Raw genomic sequence first — 23,381 nt, 5'->3', positions numbered from 1 at the left:
TTATTTCTTCTGCTCCAAACTTACTTTAAACTTACGTCTCTGTCTGCTCGTACGAATGTAACACATCATAAGAAAGTGTTTCACCGCTGTTCAAATGCACTTTGGATCGCATCATTTATATGGATAAATGTTTTCCATCTGAAAGGACTAAATATTAAATGAAACAAATGTCAATAAAATGCAAAGTAATCTCTTCAGTAATCAAAATACTTTTTGAATGTAATTGTATTCCACTACAGTTACAATTTAAATCATTGGTAATTAGAATACAGTTACATTCAAAAAGTATTTTGATTACTGAAGAGATTACTTATATTTTGTATTTTAAATACGTAATCCCATTACATGTATTTCATTACTCCCCAACCCTGGTTATAACCCTATATGACATTCTTTTTCTAAACACAAAGGGAGAAATTGTGAAAAAATGTTGTGCTCAGTGATGTCATACAATGGCATTTTATAGTGACCACCTCTTCAAGCTTCAAAAGAACGCAAAAGTATAATTCAGAAGTCTAATAAATTATTCTATGAGACTCATGATTGCTGTGAAAGCATACAATAAGGTTTGGTGAGAAACAAGCCGAAATCGAATGTATTATTTAGTGAAAATGTTCACTGACTGTTGATATCCCGTGGGCGTTCATGATAGCGCACGAGAGCAACAGTTCACGCAGCCCCCTCGCGACATAAAACGAAAACTCATTTATCTAAAAACAGGCCCTCCACAGTGATAGCGACAACAGAACACAACACAGCTGCACACAAAAAATAGAACAGAACTTAATAAACATGTCTGAAGAGTTTGTAGTCGAAGAAGTGATGCATTTCTATGCTCAGCCTTATTTTTATGAACAGAGTATTCAGAAATCAAACAGAAACATAGAGGAGGCTACAGGCAGCCACAGTCACACCGTGTCCTAACCTGACGGCAAACGACACATGATAAAAGGTATCTTTTCTATGTAATCAGATTTTTGTCCTAACCAGCAGTGACGAGCGACGGTTAATTCTATCGATCGCTTGTTTTCTATTTTCGGCAATGCGCAGGCAACTCCGTCCGCTGTGAACTGGCACCGGTCCAGAAAGTTTTTAAAAATAAGACCGGGCATAGAAATGCATCAATTCTTCGACTACAAACTCTTCAGACATGTTTAGTAAGTTCTGTTCTCTGTTTTGTGTGCAGCTGTGTTGTGTTCTGTTGTCGTTATCGCTGTGGAGGACCTGTTTTTAGATAAACAAACGAGTTTTCGTTTGAACGCCCAAATGTCGCGAGGGGGCTTGGTGAACTGTCTCATGCTCTATCATGAACACACACAGGAGATCAACGGTCAGAGATCATTTTCACTAAATAATACATTAGATTTTGATTTGTTTCTCACTGTCACAGTATAAGGACGGGCAAGGAGGAGGCGGAAACCGGCTGAACAGTCAACATAAACTTTAATGATATAAATAAACTTAAAACAACATAAAACATAAGGACACAGACACACATGCAGCGCGGCCGTGTGCATCTCTCTCTCTCTCTTAACCTGGCCTCTCCGGCTCCCCTTTATCTCGCTCTCCTGCTGATCAGCTGATTCAGCGCTGGCCGTGCACCCTCACGGCCCGGCCACTCCCTCCTCCTCATCACACTCACCAAATCTTATCCTATGCTTTCATATCAATCATGAGTCTCATGGAATCATTTATTAGACTTCTGAATTATACTTTTGTGTTCTTTTGAAGCTTGAAGAAGTGGTCACCATAAACTGCCATTGTGTGACATCACTTCAATTGTAAGTGCCTTTTGCAGATTCCTGTGAGTATTGTACATCTGTCTGCAACAGGACTGTGTGGTTTCTTCTCCTTTTACTCCAATTCATCTACATTATACCCGAATAGCCCATGTTATAGTCAGTATGTCTCTGTCTGCTGGCGGTAATAAGTGTTTGGATCTGAGCCAAGACTTAAATGTCTTGGCCAGTAATTGATTCTCTATAGATTTGCACAGCACTCTGAGAGCATTAATCTGAATGGAATGTTAAAGAAATGTTAACATTTTATGCACAAATATAAATAGTGACAATTGTAATGCCTTAAACTAGTCATATCAAATAAGAAATACAGATCAGGCTCAGGAACCAACAGGTCCGGCAGCATAATAAAATTCATACTTTCAAGCAAATGGTTAAAAAATAATTCATCCGGTCTGAATATATTTTCTCTATTCTCAGTGGACCCCATGTGTGTGTTAGAGGCTAGACGAAATGGTTTTGGATAGGTGAAGGATGGATCTCTTTCTTCAGCCCAGTCAGAGTGACCCAGATTGTCGTGTGTGGCTCTGACGGGCGCTTGGGCTGACAGGTGCAGTGAGACTCCCACAGCGAGGTAACAAGACAGAGAGACAATATGCTCTGTCAGAGGTGTGTGTATGGGAGGGAACCTTCATTAGTTTGATTTGGCATCTCTATGAGCAGATAAACTAAAATAAACTCTAGTCATGCAGATCCAGACTTTTGGCTACTGGTGCTAAGTCTGGTCCATATTTAAGCTTATTCTGGCCAAGAACCACCCACTTAGACAGGAAGTAGCCATCCAAAGTTTGTCAAGTTTACACATCCAATTTGTGCTCAGATGTTCTATAGTTATGGCTAGATGAGCAGCCTACCAATAATATTAAGGCAAAAAACAACTGGAATGGCTACGATCGACCAATAACACAGAGATCTGGCGATTACTGTGAACACACCTTCAGAGTTACTGCATGCTAATCTCCTGTGACGTGTCTTCTCATTAGCTGAGCCCTATGAAAAGAGATACAACCAATCTCCTGTTGTTCCATGGACGGTCCAGTCATTTAAAGGAATTTTTCAGGTTCAGTGTAAGTGGAATAATGTTTATTACTACAAATATTTCAGTTTGTCCTTTGTTGATTCAAAAAATAAATACAAATAAAAAGCCAAACTTGCAGTTACAGTAAAGCTTTTACAATGGAAGTGAATGGGGCCAGTCCATAAATGCTAAAATACACTCTGTTTCAAAAGTATAGCCACAAGAAATAAACATTATATGTGTTATTGTGATTTTAGTGTGAAAAAATCAGGGATATACTGCTGTTGCAGCGTTTACCAGATTACAAGGGTTACTGGTGTTACGTCATTTTGAATACAAAGTAATATTGGATATACTGTAACTTTACACAAATAAGATGAATATTAAAATCTTGTTAACATATAATGTTTTTGTGTTGATGCTATTCTTTTAAAACAATGTGCATTTGAATGTTTATTGACTGGCCCCATTCACTTCTATTGTAAGTGTCTCACTGTAACCGGCATTTTTTTTTTTTTTTTTATAAACGAGGGTCGAGTCGAAACGATTTTTGTAAAACTGTAATCAACATTATGCCACAAATGCTGTTGATTGAGCTTAACTTGTATTGAACCCTAAAAATTCCAGTGCAGAAATATGTTTAATATATGAAAATGGCAATTTATTTATTTATTTATTTATTTATTTATTAGAATTTTGAAGTACATGTTGCACACAGTGGCAAGAAAAGTATGTGAACCCTTTGGAATTAGCTGGTTTTTTTGCATTAATTGGTCATAAAATGTGATCTCATTTTCTTTAAAGTCACAAGTATAGATAAACAACAATGTGCTTAAGCTAACAACACTCAGACAATTATAATTTTTAAATTAAACATTCACAGTGCAGTGGAAAAAGTAAGTGAACCCTTGGATTTAATAACTGGTCGATCCTCCTTTGGCAGCAATAACCTCAACCAAGCGCTTCCGGTAGCTGCGGATTAGACCAGCTCAACGTTCAGAAGAAATTTTGGTCCATTCTTCCTTACAGAACTGCTTCAGCTCAGCCATATTCTTAGGATGTCTGGTGTGAACGGCTCTCTTGAGGTCATTTTACATCATCTCTATTGGGTTTAGATCTGGGCTCTGACTGGGCCACTCCAAAAGGTGAATTTTCTTTTTTTTTTTAAGCCATTCTGTAGTGGATCTATTTGGATGTTAAGGGTCATTGCCCTGCTGCATCACCCAACTTCTACTGAGCTTCAGCTGGTACACAGCCACCTTGACATTATCCTGTAGGATATCTTAACAAACTTGGGAATTCATTTTTCCCTCGATGATGGCAAGCGGTCCAGGCCCTAATGCAGCAAAGCAGCTCTTAATCACGATGATCCCTCCACCGTACTGTTTTCATGTTGGTATGCGGTGCCTTTTTTACACCATATGTAGTGATGTGTGTTCTTCCCAAACAATTCAACCTTAGTTTTATCAGTCTACAAAACATTTTCTCAGTAGCGTTGTGGAGTGTTAAGGTGGTTTTGGGCAAATTTCAGGCACACAGAAATGATTTTGGTGGAAAGCAGTGGCTTCCTTCATGGTGTCCTACCATGGACACCATGCCTGTTTAATGTTTTCTGTATAGTAGACTCATGAACAGAGATGTTAACCAGTTCCAGTGATTCCTTCAAGTCTTTAGCTGTCACTCTAGGGTTCTGTTTTTACCTCATTGAGCATTCTGCGGTGTGCTCTTTGAGTCATCTTGGCTGGATGGCCACTTCTAAGGAGAGTAACCGCAGTACTAAATCATCTCCATTTATAGAAAATTTGTCCAACTGTGGACAGATGAATATCTAAGCTCTTAGAGATAACTTTGTAACCATTTCCAGCTTTATGCAAAGCAATAATTCTTGATCATAAATCTTCTGAGATCTTTTTTTGTGAGGCATGGTCCACGTCAGCAGATGCTTCTTGTGAATAGCAAGCTCAAAATGTTTGAGTGCTTTTTAAAGTCAAAGTAGATCGAACCCACACCTCCAGTCAACTCCTGACTCTTATTAGCTTTTGTTGATGTCATTAGCCTAGGGGTTCACATACTTTTTCCAACCCACACTGTGAATATTTGAATGATGTAATATGTACAAGAACAATACAATGATTTGAGTGTTATTAGTTAAAACAGATTGTTTGTTCATTATTGTAATTTAGATAGTTAAAACCAGATTTTAAGACAAATTTATACATAAATCCAGGTAATTCCAAAGGGTTCACATACTTTTTCTTGACACTGTATTTAAATTATTATTCATATATTTGAGCATATATATATACGTATTCAAATTCCACTAGTATTTGGGAAAATATATGTTTAATATATGAAAATGGACATTATTTTAGAATTTTGAAGTATATGTTGCATATACTGTATGTAGAAGTATTTTACTTTTGTATATCAGTAAAAAACATATTTGAACATATTTGTCATATATGTGTTTTGCATATATTGCCATATAGAACCTTTGTCATATGGATTCCTTTAAGAACTCTTTCGTCTTGTGGTCTGGATAGCTCAGCGAGTATTGACGCTGACTACCACCCCTGAAGTCACGAGTTCAAATCCAGGGCGTGCTGAGTGACTCCAGCCAGGTCTCCTAAACAACCAAATTGGCCCAGTTGCTAGGGAGGGTAGAGTCATATGGGGTAACCTCCTCGTGGTCGCGATTAGTGGTTCTCGCTCTCAATGGGGCACGTGGTGAGTTGTGCGTGGATCACGGAGTGTAGCATGAGCCTCCACATGCTGTGAGTCTCCGCGGTGTCATGCACAGCGAGCCACGTGATAAGATGTGCGGATTGACGGTCTCAGAAGCAGAGGCAGCTGAGACTTGTCCTCCGCCACCCAGATTGAGGTGAGTAACCGCGCCACCATGAGGACCTACTAAGTGGGAATTGGGCATTCCAAAATTGGGAGAAAAAGGGGATAGAAATAATAATAATTCTTCTTGCAGCCTTCTGTTTTGTCTTAGGCTGCAATTAAATATCTACTATGGCCTGCAAGTTATACTTCACTGGTGATGAGAAAGTATATATATTATTTAATACTACCACATCATAAAATTGCATCCTGATTGCATTTAGCAAAATTCACTAGCCTAAAATTCACTATTAGTTCACTTTCAGGTTCATACACTTCAAAAGTACTTTGGTAACTTCAGCTTTGCGTTTTTTGAAACTCCTTTTCCGTAGCACAATGGGATGCAGATAATATTAGCTCACAAAAGCATGCACGTATGCACATTTTGAAAATCCACTGAATACAACTGGGTGTCTTTGGCGTACTATAATCAGTTGCTGGGGCATCTTTGGTTTCACATTGAAAAAGTTGAAAGAGAAGTTACACAAAAAGCACAAGGAGTGTGGCTGATGTTAGCATCAAAGAGTTTGCCCAAAAATCCAGTGGAAAGTGACTTTCTGCACACTATAATTTGGGATGTACTAACTGTAACCTTGCATACTATTTAGGATAAATACTTTGCGAACTGGGATGCAGCCTCAACGATGATCTAAGTGGAAAAATGTTTCCTTTCTGAGCAGCTGGAGCATCAAAACCAAGAATGAAAGTGAGTCAAAATCTCCTCGTTATCTCTCTCACATTTGTTCTTACTGTCTTTTTCACTTTAAACAACAATTCAGCTCTAATTGTTCCAGTTCACAAAGGCTTTGGCCTCGTTTTGCCACTGTGGGCCCCTCGGAGGATGCAGGGAACCCCGTTCCAGCTTATAGAGGGCTGAGTGTTTCTAAGAGCCTGTGTCTGCTGACCGTTCTTAACAAAGAGCTCTTTCAGCGCAAAGAGGAGCATCCAAACCAAACCCCTCATCAAATTAACATAATGGCACTCACTCGCACGGTGGCCCGAGGCTCTCTGAGTGTGTGTACTGTGGGGTGAACTCATTCTTTCACAGTGTAGCAGGTCAGAAATCAGGGCGGTGTGCAGAGGAGCTGGCAACCGGCATTTTGGGAGTTTGTGCTGTTCAACGCTGTGAAACAGCATGTTGAAAGAATAACTTTTAGCTCCTGTGGCATGAAGACAAATCACTCCACGGCGTTTGATGTTTTGTTGTTTGTGTCTTGAGGTTTGTTTGTTGGTGACAGTGATTTAGAACGTTCAATTGAGCCAAAGCGAAGGCAAAGACGTGCAGAACCGCTGGGAAAATAGAGTCCGAACACAATTACAGCTTAACAGCGGGAATTAAACTGCACATTTGGGTTTTTTAGGGCCGCCACTGAGCAGGTGCTTTACCAGGGCCCCTGAAAAAGCCCTTAGTAACCGTTAACGGCTCAACAAATCAATAAAAAATTTGTATAAATAAGACAGATGTTCAATTTTGACCAATTTAAGTCCGCTTTTGGTGCAGACCTGAATTTTGGAAGGCTTTACTTGAAAATGTGGTCTAAAAAGTTTCTGCAGCTCATTTCACTTTTTTCGCCAGCATATGTGGTTACACTCTGTAAACCGCCTGTCTGGTAGTTAGTTTGTGGGTTTCTCTTCATGTGGCGGCCACACAAACACATCCTCCACGTGTCAACAGCACTGTCTGAGCAGAAGAGAGGAGTCTCCGTGCAGTTTGTGTTCTAGATGTTTCAGACATTTCTAGGCAATATTGAGACCCTGTTGGATTTTCTGTCATCGTCTTACTGGGTATGGCAAGAGAGGGAGACAGAGAGAGAGGGTAAGAGCAGGAGACAGTAAAGACTGTATCCTGTGTTGCTCATTGGAGTGATGCATTGCCTCATCCATCAGCTTTGATCTGACTGCAGCCAGGGGCAAAAACAGTTCCGTCTGTCTCCCACAGACTCCTGAATCCTGAACAACAGCCTCATTCCTAATAATGCTAAATGTTTTTGAAGTCAAAACTTTTACCAACCCCTGTGTGAGTGATGAATTACCAGTATACACAAGCACACTTTGTGATACCCTTCGGCTTGAGTTTGTCAGTTTGTTTCTTTAAATGACTAATTTGTCTTCTAGCTGACACAGTACATCCTCAATCTAAAGTAACCTGAGATTACGTAAGCACTCAATGGTGGAATTTCTTGTATTGCAGTGTAGATAGCATCGCTGATTACGTGTTGCTCACTTGCATTATAGACAGCATCATTGATTATAACTGGAGCACTCTAGTTTTGTTCTTTTGTTCACTTGCAATGTTGACCGTGTCGTTGATTACAACAAAAGCATTCTAGTTTGTTGCGTTGCTCACTTGCAGTGTAGACAGCGTCATTGATTTATAATGGAAGTGTTCTACTTTGTAACACTGCTCGCAGTGTAGACAGGTTCGCTGATAATTACGGAAGAACTCTAGTTTTGTTCTGTTGCTCGCTTACAGTGTAGACAGTTTCGTTGATTACAACAAAAGCATCCTAGTTTAGTTGCGTTGCTCTCTTGCAGCGTAGATAGTGTCGTTGATTATAACGGAGGCACTCTAGTTTTACTGCGTTGGTCACTTTCTTGTTTATAACTGAAGCACTTTAGTTTTGTTGCATTGCTTGCCTGCAGTGTAGACAGTTTTGTTAAATCATAAATAGTTTTGTAGACAGTGTCATTGATCAACGAATGTTCTAGTTTTGACGCACCACTTGCTTGCTGTGTAGACAGCTTTGTTTTATTATAATGGGAATGTTCTAGTTTTATCATGTTGCATCGCTCGCTCTCAGTGTAGACGTAGTGCTTAGGCTTTCTTTGTCTGTGTGTTTGAATTTGTGTTCTCTTTAGGGAAATTCATATAATGGGTTTCCCTGAGCATGAAGCTCCCTAAATCTGTTCACACATTTCAACATCTGCGAAAAATGCATCCCATAAAGGATGGAACCATCTGCTCCCTTATCTGCCTCTGCCACCCGCTGGAATCTGACTGTGGGGCAAAATCTGTGTAATGAGATCCAAAAGTCAGCCAGTGTGAACAGTCTGCTAGATTCTCCCCAAACGACTCTTAAAAACTAGATTTTTTACACTTTCTGAAGAAAATGTGAGTGGTGCTTGTCTGTGCAAAAGTCACCGCCACAATGACAAGGTGTCAAGTACCAGTTATAAAGATTCTTTGTAGTTTCTGAGGTTGGTCAAAGAACCGTCTTCTTATCAAGAATCATGTTTGTGTATATAGTATTTGAGTTGGTTATATGGTTCTTTTTTAAGAATGAAACTTACGGCAAACCCTTTTGGTTCTACTTTGGAATCTTTATTAGGTTTCTAGAAAAGATGATACTGACATCTCAACCTTTGGAAAATATGTAACAGAGAGATTGAGACTATTCAGATGTTTGGTTTCTTTTTTTATTTTGGTTCCTGTTTTTGTTTACAATACACATATCTGTGAAAGAAAAGGACAAAGAAAGTTATAATTAAAGAGTGTTGAATAATGTTGAACTGGAGCAACATGAAGGTTACAGTTGAGAACTCAAACTCCACAATACACAGCACAGATGCATGTTCACTGCTTGACATGCTTGAAGGGTTCGGGTTTGTTTTGGACAGAGGGTATCTTGGGATGCAGGGCTGACTGGTTGCGTTATTCATGGTTGCTGTCTCTGATAGCGGTCCACCTCATTCTCGTACATAAATCCGTGTGCAAACCACGTCGTCTGCCCCAAAGATCTGAGAATTAAAGAAAGGAACACGAAAATTAGACTTCGGAAGAAAATGTAAATGATTTCAGAGTTCGCCAGGCAAAAATTTTAAGTCCAGTTACTTAGAAAAGTAACAGCACAAACCGTTGAATACTTATGGTTAGCGGTTTGTTATGCTTGTCTGAGCAAGCACGTAGCCTAGCGTCCTTCATTTAACCTCTATCATGTTGTGTTTACGAAATAAAGACAATCGGAGCCTCCAATAATCCCTTATGTACTTTATTTTGGACTAGACTAAACGAAGCATGTCTGTCTTATGGAAATGTGTCCTAGATTCACAGTGAAACGCCAAAGACAATCAATGCTGCATTCTGGGATTGTTGTTCTGCAGAATTCGAACTCTGAATTCACTTGCAAACCCGTGAGAATTTTTCACACTGGCTGAATGTCAGATTTAAAGAGTGAGGCTGTGATTTGGGTCAGACCTGCATTTGTTATGGACAGTTTTTCACATTCCTGTGTGAATAACTGTCTGACATGCACTCTCAGGGGCCGTCAAGAGTCTCTATCCTGGAACTGATTCATAACCCTCTTATTTTATTGTCGAATTTGGATTCATGCCGGTGTATTACAAGAACATCAGCTCGAATATTTCCAGTTAATCATAGTTTATATCTTTAAGATAACATGCTGTGGCTGGAGGAGAGATCTGAAATGTTATTCTGATGCTATTCTGAATTTATGGTATATAAACTGTATTTATAATGTTCTTTTCACAGGAAGTATGGGTGCTTGTTCCACACTTTATTCAGTTTCAAATGGGTGAATCTCACAAAGAAATGACCAGGTCATATTTCAGCCCAAAAGCATAACAGGAGATTTTTTGTCGTTTCTGTAAATTTTTTATGAAAGTCATGAAAATTTCCACCACATTGTGTTTAATAGAATTCTGTAGTGGAAATGATGCTGATGGAAATGACATTTTTAATGTTTTTGAAATAAAATAGCTGACTTCTTTGTCTTGCTAAGGCTAATTGCTAACATTTTATGCATCCTTAATACACAAAATTAAATAATATTATATATTATATTATATATTATATTATACACTTTTTGTATAATTTGACAAAATTACAGCTTGACTGGAAATGATGTCCAAAAAAATAAAAAAATTAAAATAAAATAAATTATATATATAATTTATTTTATTTAAAAAAAATATATATATATTTTTTTTTATTTTTTTTTTTGGACATCATTCCAATCAAGCTGTAATTTTGTCAGCTATATATATATAAAATCTAGTGATTTTTACCTTGATTTTTCTTTGTTTTCAAACTAACTTCTGAAAATAAAAACTTTATTAGGTGTCGTCATTTTTGAAAAATGTATAGTAATAATTTTCAAAATTATTTAAATGGCACAAAAATATTTAAATGTTTTATTTTTATTTCACTATTTGTTTACATTTACATTTATTACACTTAAACGTAATAATTTGTTATTGTTTTTTTCATATGTATTTTCATAGTTTATTATTGAAAAATGGGTCTTGGGGTTCCTCAGCAAAATCTACATAAAAGGCATTTCAAAAGTACCACAAATAAATTATGAAGGCATGGTAAACGTTTCTAAGTCAATCTTAATGTGACCTTCATATAACAATAACAAGAACAAACTAGAAATCTGCTAGGTTTCATAGAAAACTTCCCTGGTACGTGAAATTGCCAGAAGTTGAAGAGACACCTGTATATATAAAATTTTTCATTTAAAAAATGTATTAGTAGCCTGTATGTTGAAATTTTCATTAAAGTATTGTTCATTGTAAATTCATCTTAAATAGTGTAGTTAACTAATGTAAATGAACACAACTTTATTGTAAAGTGTTACCATTGTATTTTTATATTGTATTTTTGGAAAATAATTAATATTTTACCTAAAAAAAAATAAATAAAAGATTTTCTTGCATTGTGAAATTTTCATGACAATTTCATCCTTATATGTAATATATATATATATATAAGTGTAATACAGCAATTGAATATGGTAATTAAAATCATCCTTCTGTCCTTTTTTTATTTTATTTGTATTTTATTAAAATAAAAATTAAAAAAAAATTGCATTAAATTCAGTTCAACAAACAACACCACAATTGTACTTTACAAATGTACTTTATATATTTACTTTTTTTTCCCATTACAGTAATGAGAATGACATTAAAAAAAATGTCACAATACAGCAGGCTACCAAAGATTTGGGGAGGGGGTTTAAATGTGCTTAGTGATCATGAAAATAATGTCTCAATGCAAAAAAAAAAACAAAAAAAAACAACACATTTTGTAAAGGACACCTTGAGTGTGTAAATCACATGAGACAGAAGTGAGAAAAGGAGTCTGAGAGCTACTCTGTTCATCTCTGATCGATTTGCTCCATTAACAATCTCTCTCTCTCTCTCTCTCTCTCTCTCTCTCTCTGACTTAAAACGTTGAGCTATATGGAAAAAAAATCCATAAGCTGTTTCCTGTCTGAAGTAATAAAATAAAATCGTAAAGCCACTCCTTTCTGGAGAAGTAAAAATCAGAAACAGGATTCTCCCATTTATATCCAAAATACTACAAATGCTTCAGTGAAATAAAACAGAAAACACTTATGAGATATGAAAGAGCAACATCTGAGCGACAAAATCTTTATACAGGCTGGTGTGGGTTGTGTGTGTCTCACCAAGATAAGCTCATCTCCACGCAGCTCTCTACTCCAGTATGTACTAGGTCCGTCCCCATCCACCAGTGTCTGTTTGCAGTAGATTTTATTCTCTGTCTCCCACGTGGGCAAACTCTACAGATGATACACATCCAATTAGAGTTAGAGCACTGCATGAAAGGAATAGTTGAACCCAAAACTGAAATTTCTGATATAAAATACTCACCCTCATACAATGGCAGTGAATAGTGCCATACTTTAAAACTTAAAATAGCAACCCAAAATTAATTTTCAGTGAAAATCTTGACATCTGTTGCACTTTCATGGGCGCAATGAGAGAAGCTCGTTTACAGTGGCTTGTGTGTTCATTTCGGGTTGTTTCTCACCAAAACCTATCCTATGGCTTCAGAAGACTTGGAATATTACAAACAAATCGCATGGCCTACAACAGTACTTTTATGATACTTTCGGGTTCCTTTTTAAAGGAATATTCCGTGTTCTATACAAGTGAAGCTCAATCGACAACATTTGTGACATAATATTGATTACCAAAAAAATACATTTTGACTCTTCCCTCCTTTTCTTAAAAAACAGAATACAAATTAATGGTGACCAGACATTTGAAGCTCTAAAAATCACATAAAGGCAGCATAAAAGTAATCCATAAGGCTCCAGTGGTTAAATCCATATCTTCTGAAGAGATGTGATAGGTGTGGGTGAGATTTCAATCCCTTTTTTACTATAAATCTCCATTTTAACTTTCAGAAAGTGAAGTGGAGATTTATAGTAAAACATTACTTAAATATTTACTGTTTCTCACTCACACCTATCGTATCTCTGCTGAAGACATGGATTTAACCACTGGAGTTGTTTGGATTACTTTTATGCTGCCTTTATGTGTTTTTAGAGCTTCAAATGTGTGGTCACCATTCACTTGCATTGAAAGGACCTACAGCACAGAGCTGAGATATTTTTCTAAAAATCTTTGTTTGTGTTCAACAGAAGAAAGAAAGTCATACACATCTGGGATATATAGAGTTAATGATGTGAGAATTTTCATTTTTGGGTGAACTATCCCTTTAATGCTAGAGTGTGTGGGGGGTGTGTGTGTGTGTGTGTATGTGTTTGACGACATAGATAAAAATATTAGACAACTGCAGCGATACAGTATCAGCGATCGTACGGCATTCATCTCTCTTTTCTCGGTTTCTCTCTCTCTCACCTCCAGCACCATGTTTAAACTCATTTATGCAGCTTGATCTGAAATCCCTTTAAAATGAGACTGTGTACAGCGTCCTGACACACTCATTCGTTTCGCTTAGACTAACAAAAACTCTTGACGACAGTGACACACACACACACACACACACACACACACACACACACACACACGTATACATGGCTATCTAAATAAAGACATACTATAGCTTCTATTGTTTTAATTTACAGCTAATTATAATGACTATAGACTAAACCAAACGCAAACCCTACACCTAAAAGAACAGTATTTGCATTTTAAAAATCGTTTTTCCAATTGAGGATGTCCCCAAAGGGAAGTTTTGTCAGATTTAGCTCACTTCATGGAGACACACATTTGTCCCCACAGTATTGCTGTGCTTTATTTTGTCTCTCTGCAGTTTCTTGCAGTGTGTGAAAGCAACTCAATTATAAAATCCCTCTTTTGAAATGAATCAGAGCAACATACAAACCAAACCCAAAAACAAAAGCTCTAGGAGTCGATTAGCTATGGCATTGTTTTGCCACCCATCCTTTCTCGCCATTTCATTTTCTCTCGCTGACGATCATTGAGTCTATGCCTTTTGCCCTGTGGCAGGTGAGCAGTCTGTCGCTATAGCAACCGTCCTAAAAAAAATGACTGGATTACTTTGAGGACACAGCCACACTAATCTGTTTTCGTTTGAAAACACCACTTTATATTTCCTAATGTCATTATTTTGCAGTATGCGGTTATGGAAAGCGTTTTTGTCTGTTTTCGGTGGAAGAAAATGCTGTTCTAGTGTGAATGAGAGCTGTAAACATTGCAAAACCAATGCGTTTTCAAATGAAAACATATTAGTGTGGACGTGGCCTGAGTCTCCTGCCTTTTCACACAATTTAGTTATTAGCCTACACTGCAAAAAAAACAAAAACAATTTTTCTCAAGTCTTATATCGTAAATTTTTACTTCTCATGAAAGTTACGTGACTGTGGCGCCATTTTTGCAAAATTATATAATGTGGGTTCCTTACATGTTTTGCGGCAGTTTAAAGCCACAACATTAAAACCACCTGCCTAATATTGTGTAAGTCCCCCTCGTGCCACCAAAACAGTGCCAACCTGCATCTCAGAATAGCATTCTTCTCACCACAATTGTACAGAGCGGTTATCTGAGTTACCGTAGACTTTGTCAGTTCGAACCAGTCTTGTCATTCTCTGTTGACTTCTCTCATCAACAAGGTATTTCCATCCACTGAACTGCCACTCACTGGATGTTTTTTGTTTTTGGCACCATTCTGAGTAAATTCTAGAGACTGTTGTGTGTGAAAATCCCAGGAGATCAGCAGTTACAGAAATACTCAAACCAGCCCGTCTGGCACCAACAATCATGCCATGCTCCACATCACTGAGATCACATTTATTCCCCATACTGATGGTTGATGTGAACATTAACTGAAGCTCCTGACCTGTATCTGCCTGATTTTATGCACTGCACTGATGCCACACAATTGGCTGATTAGATAATCACATGGCATGATTGTTGGTGCCAGATGGGCTGGTTTGAGTATTTCTGTAACTGCTGATCTCCTGAGATTTTCACACACAACAGTCTCTAGAATTTACTCAGAATGGTGCCAAAAACAAAAACATCCAGTGAGCGGCAGTTCTGTGGACGGAAATGCCTTGTTGATGAGAGAGATCAACAGAGAATGGCCAGACTTGTTCGAACTGACAAAGTCTGCAGTAACTCAGATAACCACTCTGTACAATTGTGGTGAGAAGAATATCATCTCTGAATGCTGTTCTGAGATGCGGGTTGGTCACATGGTCACAGGTGTGTGTATATTGGCTATTTTACTTCAAAGTGGCTCATCGCATCAGATTTCAGGGTTGGAACTATCTTTTTAGAATAGTAATTTTTAATGAAAACAGGACACAACAAGTGGAATTACATGTCCCCAATCAGAGACAACAAAGCTGTTCACATTGCAATCACACACTTGATGCTTTATTGTTTATAAAGGGAGTGTTCTTCTTTTCACATCGCAGTGCATATGGGGTGTGAGTTTGGCCGGCGGGGATCTGATGTATTGCTCTCAGTAATAATGTGCACAGTGTGACAGTGCACATACTGTCTCACACACACACATTTGCTTTTCTATCACAGAGGGAACTTACCATTGACTACTATTGCTTTTATACTGAGCTAAAAATCTTCTATTCCCAAACCATAACACTGCCCCTAAACCTAACCCTCACACCAACAATTTACATTTTTTTAGGCACATTAAGACATTATTTAATATGTTTATTAGCTGTTTTTTTTTCTCATGGAGACCATTGGTTGGTCCCCACAATGTAGGCAAAACCTGACGCATAAAAATACAAATCAAAGTAATGATTTTCAATTGAATTCTATTGTTTGACATTAAGCTAACTATAATTTCTATACCCTAACCTTACACCTACCCCAAAACCTAAACCTTAAGGAAACCTTTGCATAATTCGATTTTAATTAAGACAAAATTTTGTTTTATTCCTGTTTCAAGCCATTTAATTGTAGGTTTCATCCACAATGTCGGTTTCAATGTTGGTGTTATTGATATTTGGCCCCCACTGAGACCTGACTTACACACTACTAACCCTAGCTAAACCCTAACACCCTGTCTACGAGATGCGGTGCGTCAAATGCATATGTTTCCCATTCTTATCAATGACGCTGTCTACACTGGAAATGTCCGTTGCAGCGTGTTACTTCCAAATTAAAGGAGCAGTAAGCGATTTTAGCCGTTCTAGAATTGCCAAAACTGAGCTGTTGGAATAGCCACACCCTCTCTTTACAAAACCCCACGCTCCAAAGATACCAAATGAGCTTTTGAGACCGACATCGTGCAGAGAGAGAAGGATGTGGAAAAAAAAGTCCTCAACTGACAACTGTTATGAGCAACATGGCATAAAAATAGCATTAAGGCTCCATAATTCGCTGAAACTACAATACTATGAGAACGCACAAAATGATAAACAGGCAGGAATCATCATTGACGCGGCCCGCGGACACATTTTTGTTTACTGTTTACATAGTCTAGTGCTGTCACAGAGACCCATGAGATATCTCACGACACTTATTTCAGTGATATCTTTCAGGCAGTAGGAACATTTTTCACATGCCTTTCCATGAAAAAAATCGCTTACAGCAACTTTAATTTAATGAGCTCGCCAAGAGACAAAAACGTGATGTTTCGAGCTACATGCTCTTCATCAGACATCAGTATATAACTGAAATATATCCAAATGCATTGGAATTGAAATTGGAACTGATTTGTTATCGAATCAAATTATGATATTGTGATGTATCGCAATATATCGAATCGTGACATGTGTATTGCAATACTGTATGTATCGCATCGTTAGGTGCCAGGCGATACCCAGCCCTAGTCTTAAGCTGTTGCATCACGTCAACGGATGCATCTGGTGTAGACAGGGTGTTACTCTAAACATTTGGCATTTTAAAAAAGAATAAAGACATTATTTAGTGTCATTATAAACCATTCTTCATTTTTAGAACGTCCCCTAAAGAAGTTTATCTCCATTTATCTTTAACATTTTGTGAAATTTTTCAACAATTTTGATGCCAAAAGCATAGTTATGTAGTAAAGACACATGTTAAGAAGTCACCACACACACACTGTTTGAGACAGACAGTATCACATCTCAGGGGCTACAAGACTCCAAAATAATCCCCCTCCCATTACTGTCTGTTCCAAAACAAAATGAGGTCAAATCTGTCTATACAACCGTCCTTTCATTATTTCTCTCTGTCTTTCTCTATTAGGAAAAAACTAATCCACTTCCATGAGAAATGAATCGTCTTTGAACGAGTATTTTTCTTTTTAAGACCTGACATTAAAGATTCTAGCTGTGTTTCAAAACCAAATTCCATTTTTGGCCACTGTAAAGGCGCATTTGATTATTCAAAAACAGTGATGATGCCCAAGAATGCTGTTAGCTTGCGAGGTTTTGAGACTGTGGCCACATCCACACTTATCCGTTTTCAGTTTCCCAGTGTTTATTGTTTTCCAAAATATGCAGTAAGAGAGAGTGTTATCGGAAGTCTCAGTTTTCGGTTGATGAAAAAGCCTTTCCAGTGTAGATGAGAGGCTTAAATGTAGCAAAATCAATGCATTTTCTAACCAAAATGTGTTAGTGAGGATGTGACCTATATATACCTCAAACAGTATTACCATGTCCAAACCAGATGCGATGCGACAAGTTTCTGGCGAAAAGATTTTATTTGTCCATACTAAATTCGAAACTGCCACACAGCCGAGTCACATTGGAGAAAGATGAGTGAGAGTTCACAGTGGGTGGGGCTACTCAGTGCAACGCAATCAACAAAATGTCCAGTCAGTTGTCATTGCCGCCGCCACTTATTGCGGTCGCAGCTTGTTAGGACAAAAGCTCTGATTTACATGAAAGAGATAGCTTTCGTTGCTTATCGCATCACTCATTGATAATTTGACATTCTCTAATTAAAATCCATGCTGATTTTATTTAGCAACCCTCCTGCCCTTGTCTAGAACATTCATTTGGGTTTTACTCCCAAACCTCTCAACTTTCATATCCAAAAACCCATCAGAAATGACCCTCTGCTGAGCTCTGCAGTCTGAAGGTTTAGATTTCTCCCAGTTTGATGACACTATCATTTCACTTGGTAACACGGTGTTTGTTAAGGTCACTGAAAAAAAAATATAAGGGTTTTGTTTCTCAGAGAGATTCCAAATTTTATTGTGTAGAATGGCTTTTGTTGAAGATCACGGCAAGGATCACTAGATCTGTTCAGGTTACAGGATGGATTCGACTCCTAGCGCCAGCAACAAAAAAACTGCACGTCCGCAAAATGTCTGAAAACACGATTAAGAATGATATCAAGAGATTAAGATTCATCTCAAAGGAAATTAGAGAAGATGAACAAACTCTCACTGAGGAAATTCATGCTCGTTAGCGGCTCATTTGTCCTGATAGATGCAAGGTGATTCTTTGTAACTGTGAGCTAATGTAAATCTACATAGACGTGTCTGTGCGTGTATCTGCTGAAATTAGAGTCCGAGATGTCCGGGGAAGATAGCCTTCCGTTCCCAGAATTTTATTCAGTTACAGGCAGCAGCAACTGTACAAGACCTAAGCTAAACTCACTCAACAGTGAATGCCAGTGTTCCGGAAGTATTTGTCACATTAATTTTCTCCATAGGCCTCCGTATACATGTCTATAATATATCATTTATCTCTATAAAGTTCTAAGCTTTAAACCAAACCAACCAGCTCCAAGCTGAATCACAGCATTTGAAAATTGATGAAAATAAAATAAATTGTAACTTTTCAATCGGATTGAGATCTGGGGAATTAGGAGGCCAGGGCAACACATTGAACTCGCTTCCACTGTTCAAAGGTCCAGTTCCGACGCTCGCGTGTCCATTGTAGGCACTTTCAATGGTGGACAGGGGTCAACATTGGCACTCTGACTGGTCTGCGGCTATGCAGCCCCATACGCAGCAGGGTGCGATGCACTGTGTGTTGAGACACATTCCTCCCGCAACCATCATTATAATTTTCTGTGACTTGTGCCACAGTAGACCGTCTGTCGGTTTGGACCAGACGGGATAGCCTTCGTTGCCCCTGCGCATTGATGAGCCTTAGGTGCCCAACACCCTGTTGCCGGTTTGTGGTTTGTCCCTCCTCGGACCACTGTCAGTGGTTACTCACCACTGCTGACCGGGAGCACCCCATAACCCTTGCCAATTCAGAGATGCTCTGACCCAGTCGTCTGGCCATAACAATTTGGCCCCTGTCAAAGTTGCTCAGGTCTACTCCTGCCCATTTCTCCTACATTCAACATGTTGACTACGAGAACTGATTGCTCTAATCTACCCAGACCTTGACATGTGGCCTCGTTAGGAGATGATTAACATTATTCACCTCACCTGTGAGTGGTCATAATATTTTGGCTCATCAGTGTATATATTATCAGAAAGCACCAGTACTGTATTTAATCGTAAATTTAGGTAGGCTGCTAGCTAACATTACCCTGTTAGCCTCTGCTAGCCTGAAAAATTGGTGAAAATCAAGATTTTTTGGGGCAGAAAACACCATCATTTAAGCGCAGCATTAGGTAGGTAGCCAGCTAATATAACCCTGTTAGCTTCTGCTAGCCTGAAAAAAATTCCCCACTGTGGAGACTGCCACGATTCCCGTTTCCATGGTTGGTGGATTGCGCTTCAGGATTTTAGGTAATGTAGCCTACATCCCTGGGAATTTGGCAATTAAACCATTTTCTAAATTAAATTGAAATAACACTGACTTTTAGCTTCTAAATACCATTGCATAACAACCTTCAAGCTCATGGTAGGTCTTTAAGATTTATATATTATCACTTGTTATCAATTTCATGATTTTTAATGGCATTTCTACTTATAGTAATCAGATGACAGTTGTTCATGTGCTTCTGTCCTGATGCCATGGATCTGGATGGTTTCTAAGGGCTTAACTGCTTGTAGTGAAGCTCAACCAGGTTGGTGTCTTGCTTTTACAATCTGTCTTTGTAATTCTGGACCTCTGCTTTGGTTTCCATCACCGTCCTTACATAGCAAATATATGTAGAAATATGTAGTATATTACTGACTGACTTCATGTTCTTAATGCTGTGTTAATTAGATATACAGGGTTAATGTGTCTGATATTAAGATGTTTAAATGAACAGTGGTTAGATCTGCTGTTTTCTCATTGGTTTGGGTCTGAGGATTATTTTTGAAACAAGCATGTCTCACCTTACATTTCCTGCCATCCACCGTCTCCTCGTTAAACTCCTCTCCAACGCGGAAGTTGATTTCAGTGGTGCGTACAGAGGTGGAGGTCTTGATGTAGAATTGCTCACCATCCTGTCGGATCTCCACGTGGGGTTTGGCTGCAGCAGCACCGGCCACTTTTCGAAGCATAGCGTTCACACCTGGAGGAGCACAGAATGTATCAAAAAGTAGTTATGACTTTTAAAGTAATTTACTTGATGTTAACACTTGCATGCAAACATAAACAGTGTACAACAAAGGGTCTGCAATTTTATGACATGCTAACCTGTCTAACTACCAATTACCAAAGTCGTAATAATAGTACGAGATGGCAAATTCGTTCTCGTGTAAATTGTAAAGTTAGAAAGAATGAGAAAGCTTTCATTTGGAGTATTTCTAAGCTGAATCTCCTGTCTGGACTGTTGTTTTACCCTTGATTCTAATTTCACATAATTCAAGGTTTGAATGTTCTCTTAAATTATAAAGTCCTCAGAAAAGTTGCCATGCAAAACTCCACAAATGTTTCATGATCCCTCAAGATGAATCTAAGGAATTTTGGGAGTGTTTGAGAAGTTAGATATTTAATTTAGTTTTCTTTTTTTCTCTGGTTTGGAACATAGCACCGTTTTTACGGTAAGACAAGCTGGCAGCTAAAAATCATTATGTGATATTCTTCTTTCTTTCTTTCTTTCTTTCTTTCTTTTTTGTTTGCTTCTTTGCTTTTTTTTTTTTTTTTCTCTTCTCTCCTGTCTTGCTTCCCTAAACCTCATCCTGGTACCCACTTTAGAAAAAGTCAGCCACCCTCGATGGAAAAAACTAAGAATTTACCACATTAACAGCTTTGCAACCTAAAAAAAACATCCAGTTATGTAACTTCTTTGCATCATGCAAAATTTGAATCATAAATCACACTGAATAGTCTGACAAAAGCTGTGTTCACTCTGTTTATCTTCCCAAGTGGAAAGACAAATTTTAAACGAGATCACTTTAATGTCTCAAATATTTCTCCAAGACAGAAATTAGATTAAATGGAGACTTAAGTCTCTGACTTCTTAGATGCCTCTCCTGAGAAAACCCCTTCAGTAATCTCTCATATAATCTCTCTCCTCTATCTGTGCTAAGAATCTCCAATAGACCAAAGTTTGCCATCAAAACTCAGAGATTTCAATATTAACTCAACATTTATAATCAAATTAGCTTTACGGAGCCTAATTTTATAGCTCTGTACTCTTACTGTATATTAACAATTTTCTCATGTGTGCCTATTTTCATTCCTCCAAAGGAATTTTAGGAAAAACATCTCAGACAAAGTTGATTCCTATATAAAACATCATCTGAGCAATACAATTTGTCTCACCTTCACGCCCAGAGTTTAGCTCCAGGCTGCCATGTTTTCTTTCCAGACACTTCCGATATAGAAGCGTTGTTTAAATCTAACAAATCGCTTATGTTTAAAATACACACACTTCTGTACATATACAGAATTGCCTACAGCCAACTTTATCTGTTTAGTGACCCACATTTAACAGACAGTCCTGCAGGCTCCAGACTTAGTCTGTGATGAATGTGAATAAACATGCACTCTCATATTATAGACCCAAATGTAGCCTGAAACATCTGACATCTTTTCCAAGATGTTTCCAGCCCTTTCTGTTCTAACATGAACGTCTTGAAACGAGACAATCGTGGAGGTCGAAGATGATGCTCAAAGATTACAGCTACACGGATGGATCAGATGAAATTAAATTTTACCAAGAGCTTTCAGAAGTTCATCAAAATTCTCGCTGCTCTTCATTTTCCAGGTGCCGGCGAAGTTAGGAGGCATCTTGATCTTCGGATTGTCCTGCTCTCTCTCTTTCTCTCTCTTCTCTGGTCCCTTGCTACACTTGTTCTCCTTATCTACTCTTTCTCTCTCCTCTCTTTGTGGTCGTCTGTTGCCTTACTGTCTTGTGTCTCTTGCTCACCCTGTCCCTCCCCTCTCGCCTTAACTCTCTCTGTCTCTCTCTCTCTCTCTCTTCCGCCCACTGGCAGTGCTGCTGTCTCACTCTTTAGACTGCTGCATCCAACAACCTGTTCCAGCGTCAGCCATAAACCAGAGACTAATGTTTCTCTAGTAAGAATGCTCGTTCAAAACACAGATGTTTCTCTTTCTTCTGTGAAACACAACAGTGATTTTCCTTAATCATGGGTAGGTTTAGGGTTTGGGTAAGCATTCAAACTGTATGGTTAGGTTTAGGTTTGCCAACTGCCCTGTAAAATATGGTATCATCCCATATTTAAAGATGAAATGATGCTGGGGGCCTGGGTATCTCAGTGGTAAAAGACGCTGGCTACCACCCCTGGAGTCGTGAGTTCAAATCCCAGGGTGTGCTGAGTGACTCCAGCCAGGTCTCCTAAGCAACCAAATTGGCCCGGTTGCTAGGGAGGGTAGAGTCACACAGGGTAACTTCCTCGTGGTCACTATAATGTGGTTCGCTCTCGGTGGGACGTGTGGTGAGTTGAGCATGGATGCCGTGGTGGATGGTGTGAAGCCTCCACATGCGCTATGTCTCCGTGGCAACGCGCTCAACAAGCCACATGATAAGATGCACGGGTTGACGGTCTCAGACATGGAGGCAGCTGGGATTCGTCCTCCGCCACCCGGATTGAGGCAAATCACTATGCGACCATGAGGACTTAAAAGCGCATTGGGTATTGGGCATTCCAAATTGGGTGAAAAAAAAAAAAGATGAAATGATGCGTCCTGTATCATATCAGTACGGTATGCAAATTTGTCCCATATTTAAGTTGGTCAGATGCCGTCACGGCGAAATCGTTCAAGAGGGACCACCCCTGCAGAGTAAATTTAATTTAACTTGGATATTAATTGGAAATTTTGTCTACGGTGTGTAAGGGACCATCTGAAAAGTTCAAACATTGTGCTTAAATGTGCTAAAACTCTGGAGGGGGAGGGGGTGTGGTAAAGGGTTAAACAGTAAAAATCATAATAACGTTTATTGGTTAGTTTATTTTTTCTAGGGGATTAAAAGTTGTACATTTGTGTACTAGCTAGCTTGTGCAATTTCGTAGGATTTTGCGATATTGTGATATCGCACTATTATTAGGTTGGGTTTGCTTGAAATTTAAATTTCATTTAAAACTATTTTAAACCACATTTTTTAACTCTTATATAATTTTAATGACCTCATGTTAATTAAGAGATGACATATAA

General features: G+C 38.5%; 1 protein-coding gene across 1 annotated transcript; it reads right to left on the bottom strand.

The window, feature by feature from the left end:
• Positions 1 to 9,003: 9,003 nt before the first annotated feature.
• crabp1a (cellular retinoic acid binding protein 1a) lies at positions 9,004 to 22,125 on the bottom strand. The gene is made up of 4 exons (XM_051689141.1): positions 21,923 to 22,125; positions 20,153 to 20,331; positions 12,135 to 12,248; positions 9,004 to 9,441 (listed from the first exon to the last, which is right to left on the bottom strand). Exons 1-4 carry the CDS (start codon positions 21,993 to 21,995, stop codon positions 9,391 to 9,393), a joined length of 417 nt encoding a protein of 138 aa, XP_051545101.1. The 5' UTR covers positions 21,996 to 22,125; the 3' UTR covers positions 9,004 to 9,390.
• Positions 22,126 to 23,381: the final 1,256 nt, after the last annotated feature.

The sequence above is a fragment of the Myxocyprinus asiaticus genome, chromosome 46, assembly GCF_019703515.2.
Source record: "Myxocyprinus asiaticus isolate MX2 ecotype Aquarium Trade chromosome 46, UBuf_Myxa_2, whole genome shotgun sequence".
Taxonomy (NCBI): domain Eukaryota; kingdom Metazoa; phylum Chordata; class Actinopteri; order Cypriniformes; family Catostomidae; genus Myxocyprinus; species Myxocyprinus asiaticus.
Note: the sequence above shows the minus strand (reverse complement) of the source record. Positions and strands in the feature narration are given on the sequence as shown.

Bases quoted from the DNA above. Each gene is read 5' to 3' on its own strand.
- crabp1a (XM_051689141.1), bottom strand. From the start codon at position 21,995: ATGCCTCCTAACTTCGCCGGCACCTGGAAAATGAAGAGCAGCGAGAAT. The intron at 20,332-21,922 runs GTAAAATTTAAT...GTGCTCCTCCAG, and splicing joins TGAACTTCTGAAAGCTCTTG to GTGTGAACGCTATGCTTCGA. The intron at 12,249-20,152 runs GTGAGACATGCT...TATCATCTGTAG, and splicing joins TGGATGGCAGGAAATGTAAG to AGTTTGCCCACGTGGGAGAC.